Source organism: Ochlerotatus camptorhynchus, unplaced genomic scaffold (assembly GCF_037179485.1).
Source record: "Ochlerotatus camptorhynchus isolate MF236.1 unplaced genomic scaffold, CSIRO-AGI_Acam_v1.1 ptg000550l, whole genome shotgun sequence".
Classification (NCBI taxonomy): Eukaryota; Metazoa; Arthropoda; class Insecta; order Diptera; family Culicidae; genus Ochlerotatus; species Ochlerotatus camptorhynchus.
In genome coordinates, this window is record NW_027041033.1 from 4,323,432 (window position 1) to 4,338,751 (window position 15,320).

The window sequence follows — 15,320 nt, forward strand, 5'->3', positions numbered from 1 at the left end:
TTGAGACTGCTGCAAGTCCCCGAGAAGTTTCCGGAACCACATGAGCTGCCGACATCCGTCCGCCAGTGCGACGAATTCGGCCTCCGTTGAGGACAACGCGACACACGATTGCTTTCGTGTTCCCCCGTCGACAAGACCGCCACCGAACTTCAGCAGGAAACCGGAATGAGACTTCCTGTCGCCTTCGTCGCCGGCCCAGTCGGCATCCACAAAGCATTCCACTTCGTCGGATCCGGGACCCAGGTGCAAACGGTGGACGTTCGTAGCTCTCAGGTATCGGAGGGTTCTCTTGGCTTCGGTCCAATCGCGGTTGGTAGGATTGGTGACCTTCCTTCCCAGCAGTGAAAGGGCCACGCAAATGTCCGGCCGAGTGTTGACCGCGACGTAGAGCAAACTGCCCACCAAACTGCAGTATGACGTGTTTGTAGGCAATTCATGCTCCTCCTTTTGCTTGAGGTATCCGGGGTCAATTGGCACCTTCGATGGCTTTGCCTGGTCCTGTCCGAATCGACGAATCAGCTTGTCGATGTAGCTTGCTTGATCGAGAGTGTAATGATCGCCATTCATCTTCACGTGAATTCCCAGGAAGTGCTTGAGTTCGCCTAGGCAGGAAAGCTTGAAGTGTTTCTGCAGCTGTCGACGAATCTGCGCGAATTCTTCCTCGGAGTTGCAGACGACGACCATATCGTCGACGTATAGCAGGATGCACGTCTGTTTCCCGTTGCAGTTCCGGATGTACAGACACGCATCGACGTTCGTCTGTTGGAAACCCATGGACTTATTCCATGCTCGAGCGGACTGCTTGAGCCCGTAAATGCTGCGCTTGAGATGACATAGCATACCGTTGTCTTGAACGAAGCCAGGCGTTTGCTTCATGTACGTGTCCTCATGCAGGTCCGCGTACAGGTAGGCGCTCTTTATGTCGAGCTGCTTCACCAACACCCTCTGCTTGCTGGCCGTTCGAAGGGATTCTGACGAACGACGGGGGCGAAAACCTCGTCATAGTCCTGGCCGAATTTCTGTGCGAAGCCTTGTGCGACTAATCTCTAATGCATTATAATATAGGTACCATCGCCTGGAAATGCTTTCGGCAACGTGGAGCTTTAGGTAGTGATAAACGTCTCTAGAACTATTACACAGCCGAAGTCAGTACAGTCAACTTTCGCTCGTTGGGCTAAACCCATAGCCCACTCAGTGAAAGGCTTTCGTTAGTTGGGCTGAGCTGTCAAAGCTGAAAATTGCTTGCAGATACATCGATTGCCTATTATCATCAAAACCGTTTAACAACTATCCAAATTGTTCATCCATGAGCCCCTCGAAAATAAATCTGCAATGTCAGAAATGACGTTTGACTTCGATTTAGGTGGGTTAAAGCCCAACTAATGGAAGCCAAACTAACTAACGCGTACTCTTTTACCCGTGGAAGTACCTCAAATCCCCTCACCCATCAAGTGAGTTAGGCAAAGGAGTACGCGTTTGATTAGTATTGTCGCATTAATAACCCTTCGCTCAGTTTCAACTTCTGTTTAATTTTCACACTGCCGTGCTCTAACGGAACTATCAATCTATCTTCTACTGGTTGATATTAGTATAGCATTTCCTACCAACTCTGAAAAAAAATTCCTCGATGTGCTGAGATTTTTTTAAGTTTAAAGAAAATTCGATGTTGGTCGAATTGACAGAAATTGGATAACAACACTATTTGGATACTACAACGGAACTTGGAAGCAGTTGATGAATCTAGAGCGAGCCACATTTTTTCCTAGAAGACATGTTACAGTAGTTGTGATAAAGGAATTAATTTGGCGTTGCGACCTAAGCAGCTTTTACATTTGGGGTTGTGCTCAGGTGTAACTGGATAAAAAGTTACCAAGTAAGTGGAGTAAAAGTTACCAATTCCTAACACTGAACCTAGCGCACCGTAATTTTTTCTTCTCAGAAAAACTTTTTCTGAATCTGTGATAATTTTGAATTTGTAGGTAATTTTACCCAAAATATGGACCCTGGCATACCACGGAATAGTCTCCTGGAAGTACCGTAGAGGTGACCAATTCATGAAACTGACTTCAAAAAGCCTCGATGTTTCAAAAACGCTTTGAAAAAATTAAATTGTTTTTTATCCAAAGTCTGCCCGCGCACCGTTGCAGTCGAACCAGCCTAGTTGCTACTCTCGCCGTTGTTGCAACGGCATAAGAGCAAAAAGCGCGCGGGAGCACTAAAACAAAAGAACAAAATGTGTTTATTTAGCCGTGTCCGTGTGTCCAAAGTTATTGCTGCCGTCCCATGCATCCATTCGTGCCAAGTCCAAGTTTGAGGTTGCGTGACATGTGTTTCTCCGCCTCCTCCACCCCCATACAGTCTCATATACACGAAGATGCATATGTATTTATCGACGGACGAGCCATTCTTTGCTGGTAGCAAGAAATTGGGTGGAAAATTTTGTGCCGCGATTCGTCCGTCCTATTATCGGCGGTGGTGATGGTCCACAACACCCATCCGGGGACCCCCAGAAGGAGGCTACTCAGAACCCAGTGCGCTGGTGGGATGTGATTATGTGCATATACGTGTACAACGCTGTACATAGCAGTGCTCTAGGGCAGTAGGTTTTTCGGGCCAAGGGCTCCAATGGAGAATGTACTTACCGTGTCGATTAAGAAAATGCCCTCTAGAGCCGTCCATTCTGGCCAGGATGACGAATCACTGAAACAAGAGCGAGACGAACGAAGGAACATTTCAGAATTGAGAACTACAATCAAATTGCAGCAGGTTGGTTACCTTTAGTAAGGTCCTCCGGTAAAGATCATCGTTCCTAGAGCTTCACGTTCCACTGATAACCACTTCTTCTCTCACCACAGGACCATCATTCTAACTCGCTGCCCACCAATTCTAAACAAACCCGCTGAACACTAACTAGTTCACTGCATCATTAGTAGCGACACACTCTCACGAACACTGTAACACTGATATTTAAAAATTACAACTCTGCAACATTCTTTATATTTAAATTGATACGACTGACTGCTTGCTGCTGCTGCTGTTGCTACTGATGATGATGATGTTCCCGTTCTCTACCAAAGCAATGCGAGATAATAACCACCAGCACTTTCTGGTAATGACGACTGATGGATTCGTTACGTTATTGTGCCACTATCAAGAACCACCGATTCTTCACCATCAATTTAGCATTCCCGCAAACCAACAAAACTACCGTACACAACCCTGAGGAATTTCTTCGGGTAATCTTCTGGCTAGCGGCACCTAGCGCACTCCAGCAAAACAACCCATAAAACTGGTTCACGACGAAGACGACGACGACAAATCCGATCCTGACTCAGAGCGCTCCTTCGTTGTGATTGTGGGGCCGATTTCCGATCCCGAACTGAACTGACTTTCCTGACCGCAATTGACCACCGGGAACCGGGAATATTACTCCAAATCTCCGAAATCGAATTATTCCTTTTTGTGCAGTAAAAAAATAAGGCTCGAAACGACACTATCCCTACATCTAAAGCAGGTATTAAATTTTGTGTTTTTATGATCGTCCTCCTTCGCCGCAAGAACAACTTGTTCGTTCGCTCATCACCGCGAGCACTTTTTTGACAGATAACAAATTCCGCGAGTCGGTCACTCACCAAACCAAGCACATCAGCCAGCGATTGCCGTGAGTGGCGGGAAGGGATGCCAGGTGCTTTTGGAAATGATCTGAATGAACCAAGAAATTACGACTTGTACGGTAGAACAATTTTATTATGTATAAAAAATAAGCATCGCTTAATCCTTCACTATTTTAAAATAGATCTATTAACCTTTCATTGGAGATATGTTTAAATTTTTCGTCCAATCATAGGGGATCTCAAAAAATCAAATTGAAATTCTTCAAGCATTCCAGATTTTTTTCAGGTTTAAACTTTTGGCAGGTTTTTAATTTGACTCTCCCAGAAAAATCTACTGTAGATAAAAGTTTAAAAAGATGCCTATAAACATTAGCTTTGATTAATATATCTAATTTTGATGACATTCTAGTATCTATTCGGGAAATCAGTAACTTAAAATAAACAATAGGATAAAAGAGCCAGTTATTGCGAAAAATGTTATTGCTATTGCAAAGATGGTCAATTTAACTCTAAGTTTCATTCGTGATACTTATCGGGTCAAACTGCTATTTACAAAATTGTAAAAAATTCAAACCACCTTAACGCCAGCTAACATCATGTTTTTCTTCAACCAAAATTACAGAAAGTTGAGTTACTTTTTATTGCTCAACGGTTGATTTTGACGTAGGACTACGTCTGTGCTTTCTATATGGGGGTACACTTTGTGAAAACCGAAAATGGAATATGTAACAAAATAAAGAAAGATTTTGAACGTTAATAACTTAGCTGCCCCTGAACCAATTTCAAAAGTTTTATCATAAATCGATCAGAAATATTTCTACGTATCTGTTAAATTTAAGACTTAATCATTTTTCAAAATGTCACAATTGAAAATTGCACGAATGTGCAACTGTTACTGTGATAATTAAAATTATCACCGATTGCCGGCAAAACGCGATTTCCCTAACACAGATTTCAAAGTTGAATTCCATCCGGTCTCACCAAACGGTGTTTATTCAATCACCGAGTGGTGCGTGTTGGTGTTCTCCAGTACACAACGAAAGCCTGCCTGCAAGCAGCGAGCTACAGCCCACATGAGCATCCATAGAACGAGGAAAAACCCGCATCGTTATTGATCGTAATCAGTAGCTCTTCGTGAGTCGCTGTGGGCCATCTATGTCAAGCGCGACATACTATAGAGTATAAACAGGGAGAACCCCACTAAAATTCCTATTCCTACACAAACCACAAGCTCCTGCTGCAGTTAACAAATAAGAGTTATAATATAAGACCACGTAGTCCTACGTCACCATTGCGTACAACCCGATAGGGCTGTCCCTTGTAGTTTTTAATGATATTATCAAGTCTTTTAGTTCTAGTATGGGAAGAAGTAAGGTCACTGTAGTAGATAAAGTTAGTGTGGAATAAAGAATGAGTAGAATCGAGTGAGCGTGAAGTGTGATAGACCGTATGTAAACTGAATATCATTGGTTCGAGAATGTTGCTAAGCTTGCAGCTATAAATATGAGGTACCTAAGCTCGTTGACGGCAAGACCAATTGTAATCGATTAACAAAGATCATTCAGGCCAGGATGGTGGATTTTCAGAAATAACGATTTTGCTAGTAAGATCCGCTCTCTCCCAGATTGTGCTAAGCCCTTCTGGAAACTTACAAAAATTCTTAAAAACAAGCCTAGGCCCATTCCCCCACTGACCCCACTGGATCGTCCCGGCGACCCAGTGGTTCATCTGATAACTCCTGAAGAGAAGGCTGCCGCGATAGGTCAACACTTCGTCAGCTCCCATAATCTCGGACAAAACATCGTCAGCCCTCATGAATCTGAGGTTGCTGAAAATGCAACCAATCTTCTTCAGATTCCTAACATTTTTCCAGAGGAAACCGAGATTACGGCTGACGAACTGTTGGTCTATATCAAATCATCTAAAAACATGAAGGCCCCAGGTTTCGACAACATCCTGAATCTGGAACTCAAACACTTGAGTTTCAGATTCTACAACCATCTGGCACTGATTTTTAATCAGTGCCTCAGACTTGGCTACTTCCCCTCGTGTTGGAAGTCAGCTAAAGTCATACCCATCCGGAAACCTGGGAAGGATCCGTCCTCTCCTTCAAGTTATCGACCAATCAGCCTTCTCTCAGGGTTATCAAAACTGTTCGAAAGAGCACTGTACCACCGGCTCCCAACATCTGCCGATGAAAACAACTTGTTACTCGAGGAACAGTTTGGTTTTCGGAAAGGTCGTTCGACCGTCCACCAGCTGACTCGAGTAACAAACATTCTCAGACGGAACAAGTCTGTTTCGAAAACATCTGCCATGGCGTTGTTGGACGTTGAAAAAGCATTCGACAATGTCTGGCATGATGACCTGGTGTTCAAATTGTAGCAGTACGGTCTTCCAATCTTCCTAGTGCAGATAATAAACAACTATATATCAGACAGAACGTGCCGAGTCTCTCTGAATGGCATCACATCGGATGCTTTCAACATCGGTGCCGGGGTTCTACAAGGAAGCATCCTTGGCCCCATCCTATTCAACCTGTTCACCTCCGATATGCCGGCTCTCCCTGATGGTGGATCGTTGTCTCAGTTCGCAGATGACACATCCATCGTCTACAAGGGTAGGGTCATCGGAGCTCTGACTGCCAAACTTCAGAGAGGCCTGGACGTCCTGTCTGAATATTTCAACAGCTGGAAGATCCGTATCAACGCGGCAAAGACCCAGGTCATTATCTTTCCACACTCTAAATCTCCTAGACTTGTTCCGTCGGAGAATAACAAGATCTGCCTGAACGGCACAGTGGTGGAATGGTCCAAAGATGTCGTGTACCTCAGGCTAAAGGCCGGCGCACAATAGATACGTTTTCAGGTTTTTTGACAGTTAGCCCATGCATTATCTGTCAAAAAACCCGAATACATATGCATTGTGCGCCGGCCTTAACACTAGACAGCAAGCTTCTTTTCAGGGAGCACGTTGACAAAACAAAAACCAAGTGCAACATCTTGATAAGATCGTTGTATCCACTTATCAACAGGAAGTCAACCCTGTCCCTGAAAAATAAGCTTGCTGTCTACAAACAAATCATCCTTCCTGTAATCGAGTACGGTATGCCAATCTGGGAGAGTTGCGCAAAATGCCATAACCTTAAACTCCAAAGGATCCAGAACAAGATCCTTAGGATGGTCCTAAACAGTCCCCCGCGGACTAGAAATTCTGAGATCCACTTCCTGGCTGGAATTCAAACATTAGAAGAACGGAGAGTATTCATCCTGGAAAGGTTCAGAGACACCTGTCTGAGATCAAATCGTCAGATCATACGTGATCTAGCACGTTAGGTTAAGTTATACTCGTAGTTAGGTAGGTTATCACTTTTTTCAATTCAAATAAAACACATCCCCAAAGGGATATTCTGTAAACTAGTTGAAAAGCGCAAATATTAAATTAGAATGTCAAATTAAACAAAGATGAAGAGCCAAGTAGCACATAACCAAAGATATTTCATTAACAAGATATCCCACAAATCAATTCCTCGAACAAGGCAATGGATACACCACCCTTATGTGATCGCAGTGCCATCTCGTGAGTGCACATTGAAACTGTTGGGAGTCTCCCGCCAACTTCACCACCAGGGCTCAATAAATGACAGGTGTCAGTATGACATATGCCAGCGTGGACGTTGATGATCAGCCGAGGGAAAAGGATGATCGATGTTTATATTGCGATAGCAAGATTTCCACTTCGTTATGATTGCATCCATTTTCAATAATTACCACGTTATACGCATCAGAAAAGCTTGAGAAAACAATAATAAATGCAGATACATCCCTTCGAAAAAGTAATCGAGAATTCAGTGCCAACATTTCAAAGGGGCGTAATTGCATTTGTAAACAATGGCTTTAGTCGTCGATTTCTCGCGAATAAAAGCTCACTCATGAAAAATAATGACACCAGCAGGTAGAGGAATGTTTCCTCTACCAGCTAGCATTGTAATTTTGGAGAGGTAAGATTTCATTCGTGAGAAATTGACGGCTAAAGTCATTGTTTACAAAAGCAATTACGCCCCTTTGAAATGTTGGCACTGAATTGATGATTTATGAAGCTGTTGCTCAACATAATAGAAGTTGCATAGAAGTATACATGAAAAAAACGCAACGTATCGAAATCATTGCTAAACAAACGAAATAAAATATGCCGTCTTCCTTGGCCAACGCTGCACGCTTTTGGCTATTCGAAAATTACGTTGGAGTAATGATTACTTTTCTATTTTATAAAGAAGGTATTTTTCAATGACGGCGAATGAAATCGTAAACTGAAGCTGCCGAAGCTGAGTGATGACGATGAGTGATGACACCGCTTCGTGTTTTGATTTGCGCTGTACCCTCCGCTCAGTGGTGTGGGTTCGTACATGTATAGATGATGGTGTGCTTGTTTTCTTCCAACGCTGCAGTTCAACCATGTACTATGACGAGCACCTCAACGGTGATGCAGCAGAAAACGAAGGTGGTACGGCAACAGACCTTGGAGCACGCGTAGAAGACGACAGGCTACCGGCCCCTGATCTTCAAGAAGTTGAGGAGGAGATCGGTCGGCTGAAGAACAACAAAGCAACTGGTGTAGATCAACTACCAAGTGAGCTATTAAAATACGGTGGTGAAGCACTGCTGCACTGGGTAATTGCCAAGATTTGGAAGGAGGAGATATTACCGGAGGAGTGGATGGAAGGTGTCGTATGCCCTAGAGTCGGTGTATAATGAGTCACGCCTATAGTCGCTATATTCATAGTCTGGCGGATAGAATATCAGGAACCAATTGAGCTGTCAAATAGCGGAACCAATCGAGCAAATCACGACCAACAATAGAAAAGAACACATCAGCTATTGCGAACAAAACTTTGGTAACCGTTTTCTCGTGATTCAAGGCTCGCCTACGCAAACTAACACTATCTTTGGGTTTGTGGAAAGATTCCCCTATCTTGATGCCGGTGATTTGCGTTCGATTGTCGAGGAAAGAATAATCAACGTTTGGGTTATAAAAGTTGATAGGACCTTTTCAATTGTTGGTCTAAAATATATTGAATTGGTTCCACTTTTTGATAGATCGAAATTCTATCCGCCAGACTATGAATATAGCGACTATAGTCACGCCAAGAGTGAAGCCAAGTCTACCTATTGAACTGTCAAACCGGCTACCTATCGTGCAAAGTAAACAAGCATTACGATGCTATGAAAGGTCCACGAAAGGTATTGCAAATAAATATTAAATATAACCGATGAAATGATCATATACACGCAGTGAGCATTACATTTGTCATGCGATACGTTTTGTAATGATCAGTAATGACAATTTCTACTATTTTTCCTTTAGATAATTCGACAAAATCACTGATATAATGATTTACTACAACCGTTAACTTTTTTCCTCGCTAGAAGTCATTTGAAGTTGATGCAGAAGTCCTCTGTTGCCAAGTTAAAAGAAAAAGAATCTTTCGAAAACCGTGATGCGAGTTCAACTGTTTTTCTCTTGGCGTGACTGATTATACACCGACTCTAGTAATCTACAAAAAGGGCAACAAGTTGGATTGCTGCAACTACCGCGCGATCACACTGCTGAGCGCCGCCTACAAGGTACTCTCCCAAATTCTATGCCGCCGCCTGTCACCATTTGCAAGAGAGTTCGTGGGGCAATACCAGGTGGGATTCATAGGTGCCCACGCTACCACGGACCAAATTTTCGCGATTCGGCAGGTTCTGCAGAAATGCCGCGAATACAACGTGCCCACACATCATTTGTTCATCGATTTCAAATCCGCATACGACACAATCGATCGAGACCAGCTAAGGCAGATTATGCACGAGTACGAATTTCCAGATAAACTGACGCGATTGGTCAAGGCGACGATGGATCGAGTGATGTCCCAACAAACAATTGAGAGCTCTTATAAAACACCTGAGTTGATCAAACGTTGAATAATAGCTTCCAGAGTTGAACAAGAATGTAGTTGTATTGCCATTTGATTAAAAGTTTTAAAAGCTGTTGGAGCACTCTTAAATGATTGTTTACGTTTGGTTTAACTATATGCTTTATAAGACCTACGATAACTTTTATAGCACCTTTGTTAAACTGATTCACAAGAGCTATACAGAACGTGGAATAAACGCATCAAAACAAACAATTGGGAGCTCTTATAAAACACCTGAGTTGATCAAACGTTGAATAATAGCTTCCAGAGTTGTACAAGAATGTAGTTGTATTGCCATTTGGTTAAAAGCTTCAAAAACTGCTTGGAGCACTCTTAAATGATTGTTTACGTTCGGTTAAACTGTTTGACAGGAGCCATATAGGATGTGGAATAAACGCATCAAAACAAACCATTGGGAGCTCTTTTACAACACCTGAGTTGATCAAACGTTGAATAATAGCTTCCAGAGTTGAACAAGAATGTAGTTGTATTGCATTTTTGGTTAGAAGCTTCAAAAGCTGCTTGGAGCACTCTTAAATGATTGTTTACGTTCGGTTTAACTATATGCTTTATAAGACCTACGATAACTTTTATAGCACCTTAGTTAAACTGATTCACAAGAGTTATACAGAACGTGGAATAAACGCATCAAAACAAACAATTGGGAGCTCTTATACAACACCTGAGTTGATCAAACGTTGAATAATAGCTTCCAGAGTTGTACAAGAATGTAGTTGTATTGCCATTTGGTTAAAAGCTTCAAAAACTGCTTGGAGCACTCTTAAATGATTGTTTACGTTCGGTTAAACTGTTTGACAGGAGCCATATAGGATGTGGAATAAACGCATCAAAACAAACCATTGGGAGCTCTTTTACAACACCTGAGTTGATCAAACGTTGAATAATAGCTTCCAGAGTTGAACAAGAATGTAGTTGTATTGCATTTTTGGTTAGAAGCTTCAAAAGCTGCTTGGAGCACTCTTAAATGATTGTTTACGTTCGGTTTAACTATATGCTTTATAAGACCTACGATAACTTTTATAGCACCTTAGTTAAACTGATTCACAAGAGTTATACAGAACGTGGAATAAACGCATCAAAACAAACAATTGGTAGCTCTTATAAAACACCTGAGTTGATCAAACGTTGAATAATAGCTTCCAGAGTTGTACAAGAATGTAGTTGTATTGCCATTTGGTTAAAAGCTTCAAAAGCTGCTTGGAGCACTCTTAAATGATTGTTTACGTTCGGTTAAACTGTTTGACAGGAGCCATATAGGATGTGGAATAAACGCATCAAAACAAACAATTGGGAGCTCTTTTACAACACCTGAGTTGATCAAACGTTGAATAATAGCTTCCAGAGTTGTACAAGAATGTAGTTGTATTGCCATTTGGTTAAAAGCTTCAAAAGCTGCTTGGAGCACTCTTAAATGATTGTTTACGTTCGACCAACCACAATTTTGTTGCTAAAAATAGCACAAGTGATAGGCATGTTTATATAACCATAAGGCAATGATTATTCGACTGCAAGAGAAGTCACTCTAGATGAGCTTGATATACTTCTCTCATATGATCAAAATATGTATTCAAGAATAGAGCAGATGGAAACAGAAGCGGCTGGCAATCCGGGATCATGAGTTCGAATCTTGCTTCGAGAAACCTTTGGTGGAGTAGAGGTAAATTATATATAGGTGTTATTAATAAATGCAAACATTAGTTTAAGACATATATCATATAATCAACGATAACATTTCTAGATAAATTCTCTCAATTAATGATTAGAGAGATTAATTGAAAGAATATCAATCAAAGATTAAACAGCTGCTTGTTACTACTTCCTCCATGAACACAGAATGTGAATTATGGCATAATTACATATTTTTTCAATGTGCACAAATAAATTAAATTAATAAAAACTGTACAAGCAATTATTTTGGCGTACCACGACAATTGTTAAACAAATTTTAATCTGTGGATATTGTGAGTACTTACACAATGGTTATTAAGGAGTCATTAAAAAGTGCTATAAACGCTTTTCACCGCTTGCTGTATAGTGATTATTTAGGAGTCATAAAAGAGTGTAACAAACGCCTCTCAGGTTCAATCTCTAATACATTTCGAAGCAGCTGTTAGGAGGTGTCTACAAACGTTGTATTAGAGCTTTCACCAAAACAATAAAGCTTGAGTTTAAATATGTATCTATAAACGTTGTATAAAAGTTGCTTCTACTCCTATACCGCGTATACATATAATGCTGTAGTTGAACAGGTTCTCCAAACCAGTGTAAACAAAAGTTTTACAGAAGTTGTAATAAACAAATTGTACAGTTATTATTCAGCATGCAGTTGAATAAAATCACAATGGAAGCGTTTCTTCAACAAGAAATTGATTTTGGATAAACGTTTTACTGAATACGTTAGACAACACCTTTGTGTTGCAGTTGTATAGGTTCTCCAAACCAGTGTAAACAAGGGTTTTATAAAAGTTGTGGTGAACACATTGTGCAATTATTATTCAACATGCAGCTGAACAAAATCAAAACGAAAGCGTTTCTTCAACTGGAAATTGTTACTTGGGGTGCGTTGTTCGAGTATCGGGACACTCTCGAGTCCCTTTGAATCTCGAAGGGGGCTACGGCAAGGTGATGGACTTTCGTGTCTGCTGTTCAACATAGCGTTAGAAGGTGTGATCAGAAGAGCTGGGATAGACACGAGTGGCACGATCTTCAGGAAGTCCATCCAGTCTTCTTGGCTACGCTGATGACGTCGACATCATGGCACGGAACTTTGAGACGATGGCGAAAACGTACATCAGACTGAAGGCTGAAGCTAGGCGGATTGAACTTGCCATCAACGCATCAAAGACAAAAATACATGAAAGGAAGAGGTTCTAGGGAAGACAATGTTAGCCTTCCACCCCGAGTTCAGATTGACGGTGATGAAATCGAGGTGGTCGATGAGTTTGTGTATTTGGGCTCACTGGTGACCGCCGAAAATGATACCAGCAGAGAAATTCAAAGACGCAGTATGGCAGGGAATCGTGCCTACTTTGGACTCCGCAGGACGCTCCGGTCGAATAAAATTCGACGCCGCACGAAGTTGACTGTCTTCAAGACGCTGATTAGACCGGTGGTCCTCTACGGCCACGAGACCTGGACTATGCTCGTGGAGGACCTACGTGCTCTTGGTGTTTTCGAACGGAAGGTGTTGCGTACCATCTACGGTGGAGTGCAGATGGATGGATCGCGTAGAGTGGAGGCGACTTCTTTGGAGAGAAGAGGACAACAAGGCCTTAGCCTGATTGGCAAGGTAAGTGATGAATGTAGTACCAACAATCAATACGAAACTAACGATTTTAAATTGGCTCACCACTTTAGTAGCCTATTGGTCCCAAGCAAACGATTAACGTACCCTATTCTAGTCGAAATTCTAGTACTATGCAATGTTTGTTTTGATTCGCTATGAAAGTTTGACAGATAAAATGAGGGGTTATTGGTTTTTCCTATTTTTCGAGGGGTGAATCGATTAGCTTGGGACCGAAGAGAGTACCAGAGCTGAGCCAAAAAGTTGAGCACGTTATTTCGGGACCTTCTGGTCTTAGAGTTACCTCTATGGTAGTACACTCAAAGATAAATTAAATCAAAAAATCTTAAAAAGTATGCAGATTCCCGCTTCACCTTATTGAGTCCGAGCCATGATTACTTCGGCAGTAGTCATGCATGATGAAATTCGAAATAATCTGTCCAGTATTAAATTTTATTATTTTTGAATATTAATATATAATCAAAAAAGATTAAAATTCAGAGCTTTGAGTGGGTTGGTTTATTTCCTTTAAATTCCGTTATAATTGCTTATCTTTTGACAGATACGCGTATTTCGTCTACTACTTGCAGACTTCATCAGTGCCAAGTACTCAACACCACACAGTGGTGAATATTGTCCGATATATTTGTGGTGAAGAACTGTGGAAACAGAAATACATCTAGAAATTATTGAACAGCCATATAAATTTTCGCTATGAGAAATTCAGTATAAAAGACCTGTGCTCGTGATCAATATCACCCACTAAAAGATGATGCAAATCTGCACGCAGGCTGCCCACTAGAGTGATGCAAAATTTGAAATTTTAGCTCCACAATACTTAAACGATTCCAAATCGGATCTTGACTAACCTCTCAAAATTTGAACCAATTTGGTAAGAAACTGAGATGGCACAAACCACTTGAAGTTTGTTATCAATGGTTCAATGCGCTGATGTCTTATGATCATGCTCAATCAACTGCTCATCAGGCAACATTGGTGTTTCTGGGGCGTTGAATAGGACATACAAATCATGGCTACTATGTCACACTGCAAAATACAGTGTTGCCTACAGAACAACTGCTTGATCATGTCATAAGTTTACCAATCTCTTAAATAATTAAAAACTATTTCCTGTCTCGTTTTACGTAGAAACAATCTTCAGCAAAGTTGTAGCAGAGAATATTTTCTATAAGAATGGCTATCGAACTGTTTCGCAGCTCAATATGGAAAAAGACTAGAAGGCAATGAACAAAAAGTTGAGATTTCCCGTAGTAATTTACATGTAAACTTCAAATGGCTTGTGCGAAGTCTGTTTCTAACCAAATGTGTTGTAACTTTGAGAGGCTAATCAGGACCCGATTTGAAACCATTTAAGCACTGTGGAGCGAAAAAGTCAAATTTTGCATCAGTCTACTGCCCACCCACGCGCTGCCGGCGCGCTTATGGGCCAGCATATCTAATGTGAAAGGTATACCTTGCGTAGGGGTAAGAGGGGCATAGTGAACAGGTGGGGCATAGTGAGCATCCCGTGCACAGCTTGGACTTCCAGCCGTTCGGAACAAATTGGTTGGTGGTAGGATCAATATCATAATGATATTGAACCTACTACCAGTTGATTTGTTTCATGCAGCTAGAGATCCAGGGCCACTGTGGGCCCTAATAAAAAATAACCATAAACGAACGATAACCCAAACCATTCAACTATTCCACAAATGGTTTGGATGATACCCAGAACACGTCGTTAAGCAAATTAACCATACAATTTTTATTAGGGGGGTGCTCACTATGCCCCACCTGTTCACTATGCCCCTTCTTCCCCTATTCAATACATGAGTGTCTAAGCGTGCACTCATGAGTGCTTTTTGTTGATCGTTGCAAACAGAAGAGATGCGAGACGACATTAACGATAGGGTGGTAGGGTTTTTGCGGGGAATCGAAGAATATTGACTTCTCGCTTCAGGAACTTACTAATAAATATTGTGGATGCGACTGAAAATCAAAACTATATTTATCGCTGGAATCACTCCTACGCATACTTGGCATACACAGTTGCACACACCAACTGTTCATTTGTTAATAACTTTACACAGAGTTGACGAAACATAGTTCTTTTTGAAGCAGTGGATAGAATAGAGTTTAAGCTTGTTTATATTACATAAAACAAAGTAGATTTTAATTCAAGTAACAAACTGTATTTATTTTTGCGTTGTAAAAATGAAGTGAGAAATGCTCGCTGCAAATCTCGGACTTTTAAGAATAAAAATTAATTGGTGTTGATTCAAATGTTAAGATTTGTCTACTTTTTGCATATCTATAGTAAGCTATGACCCTAATCTATCAATTACTTTAACGAAAAACAAATTTCAACAACTGAGTAAAAAGTTATTAACAAATGAGCAGTTGGTTTGTACAACTGTGTATGCCAAGTAGGAGTCACTAAAGG

The 15,320-nt window shown here is 41.3% G+C and overlaps 1 protein-coding gene across 4 annotated transcripts in view; it reads right to left on the reverse strand.

The window, feature by feature from the left end:
- Positions 1-3,567, reverse strand: part of LOC135713311 (histone deacetylase 4-like) — a 259,155-nt gene extending 255,588 nt beyond the window's left edge. For all 4 annotated transcript variants that reach the window (XM_065236404.1, XM_065236405.1, XM_065236406.1 and 1 more), the window contains exons 1-2: positions 2,776-3,567; positions 2,643-2,700 (exon numbers count right to left, since the gene is read on the reverse strand). In XM_065236404.1, the coding sequence (XP_065092476.1) occupies positions 2,643-2,679 (37 nt within the window). In that variant the 5' untranslated portion in view covers positions 2,680-2,700; positions 2,776-3,567. The remainder of the gene's footprint in view (positions 1-2,642; positions 2,701-2,775) is intronic.
- Positions 3,568-15,320: the final 11,753 nt, after the last annotated feature.